The sequence below is a fragment of the Trichosporon asahii genome, assembly GCF_000293215.1.
Source record: "Trichosporon asahii var. asahii CBS 2479 unplaced genomic scaffold scaffold00072, whole genome shotgun sequence".
NCBI lineage: Eukaryota > Fungi > Basidiomycota > Tremellomycetes > Trichosporonales > Trichosporonaceae > Trichosporon > Trichosporon asahii.
The window spans coordinates 1-2,126 of NW_014040853.1; the positions used below are offsets into that span (position 1 = coordinate 1).

At 52.2% G+C, this 2,126-nt stretch overlaps 1 protein-coding gene across 1 annotated transcript; it reads left to right on the forward strand.

The window, feature by feature from the left end:
• Nucleotides 1-146: 146 nt before the first annotated feature.
• Nucleotides 147-1,081, forward strand: A1Q1_05560 (uncharacterized protein; the record flags this gene model as incomplete). Its single annotated transcript, XM_014321686.1, has 3 exons — nt 147-372; nt 414-788; nt 843-1,081. 3 exons carry the CDS (start codon nt 147-149, stop codon nt 1,079-1,081), a joined length of 840 nt encoding a protein of 279 aa, XP_014177161.1.
• Nucleotides 1,082-2,126: the final 1,045 nt, after the last annotated feature.

Below are 2,126 nucleotides of genomic sequence, written 5' to 3' on the forward strand. Positions count from 1 at the left end.
CACATGGGTGGATACAGGTGGATACAGGTGGAGTAGGTCAGGCGCCGGTATGGTGCATGACAGTATCCCTCCCAAAAGTGTCGAGCTCCTGCGAGAGCTATATCTTGATGTGTCTTGAAGAGCTCCATGTCGTAGACATCTTCACCATGTCGGAGAAGACCTTCGATGACGTCGATTTCGATCTTTTCAAGTTCCTTAGCAAGCATTGTCTGCCTCGCGCTCCTTCCGACTTGGATATTCCCGAGTGGGCAGCGACCCGTGATTTCTTGATGTCACCATCACCAAGTTTCGACTTATCCAAGTTTGGATCCTTTGTATCACCTGCCGACATGTTGTCCGACAGTGATATCTCGGCCCACTCCTTCAATCCCTGTGAGGGATGGTCTGTCAGTAACAACACTCCATACGAGGAGCGTTTCCCAATGGCATTCGACCATATCCCATGGATTTCCTCAACACGGCCGGTGTTCAAGAAAACTGGAACTCAGTTCCAGTTTCACCCGAGGTTCCAATCACGGTCATGTCTAGTCCACTTATTCCTTCAGACGACGCTTCCATGGATGGCTCTAGCTCGGCCTCAGAGTGGGAGCTTCCTCGTCGTCTCCGTGAGGGTCTAGTCGAAACTCCTCACTCGCCCAAACTCATGTGCTCTTCCGCACATGTGTCTTCTCAGGTGCATATACTCAGGTTGACCTCTAACACGACACTGGTGAAACAGCTCTTTGGCGACAACATGTGTACCAACTGCCGTGAGTCTCCTGCAAAGCTGAACTGCGTCCAGGAGCCTGGTAAGGCCTGCACGCCCTGCATTCGAAACTGTCACCGCAACAACTGCAGTTCAGTATCCGAGCGTCGCTGTGAGAAACAGCCAGTCGAGGTCCTTTCTTCCGAGTCTACTCCTAAGCCTGCCGAGGCCGACTCTTTTCGCCATGCTCACACGCTCCAACCATCGGAAGGTACCATTGCGGGTACTCGTGTTGCTCTCGCTGAGCTGATGGGTGATATGGAGGTGATCCAGCATGTCACACGTGCCCTCAATCCACGATGCACGGGTGGACCAAGAGTGCTGTGCCGAAGCTAGACGACTCTCCAAAACATATAGCGTGCACCTAGATCTTGCAGAACTCCTATGCCGCCAAGCGGTTTCCGCTGTAGCCGCCATCAGAGCAAGAGCGAGACTGTCCAGAGGACACTACGCCACCAACTCTCTCTATTCGAAGGGTTCAATCGGATAAGTCAATGTAAGAGCTCATAGCCACGACGGACAAGAATGGCATAGCTCAAGGAGTACAACCTAGATGGAGCATGCAGAAGGTACCTAGCGCGAGATCGTGCGGGAGCAAAGTATAAGACGAGAGGCAATCATGTGACACGAAAAAGGAGACGGTGTCCGAGAGCAACGACGGTTGTTACAGATGGCACAGACGGAACTTACAGAACTGATAGAAGTGACGGAACTGACGGAACTGACAGAATAGGCGGAAGTGACAGAACTGACGGAACTGACGAAACTGTGATGGGGGGGACGGGCCGGCTCTACGTCTAAGGCCAACTGGGTACGTGTCTCTGAGTTGCTCAATAAGGTAGCACGAGGGCACACCGGTGACGAGCAAGCATCAAAGGAGGGCGAGGTAGACTATAGGGAAGTGGCAAGGCTCTGGCAGAAGGTCGGTCTATGTGCTTGCACGTGTAGGGTGTACTGGTAGTTTGTATGCTAATCCATCTCTGAGGGGGGTGCACCATTTCTGGTCTCCTTTTATATCTTTCTGGCTATGGTGCGGGCCCCGGGTATTGGTGATGCGTATCACTGGTAGGTGATACAGATCGTCTACAGAGCGCTACATATTTTATCTTGCGCTACGTATCAACCTTGTGATATGTATCGCTTCCCTGCGATACATATCACTTCCCTGTGATACATATCTTCCGGATCACTGATCCGTACCTGTGCATGGATCACTGTACCATGATCTGGATCTCCTGGTTTCCCGCGCTCTTGTGCTCTGTACTGCTTTATCCCTTTGCCACCCGTCCATGTGCATGGGTCTTTTGCCACTGGGTGGCAACAAGTCAAGCTGACGGCGTGGTAACGGTGTGGTTATGACAGAAACTGACAGAACTGGCGG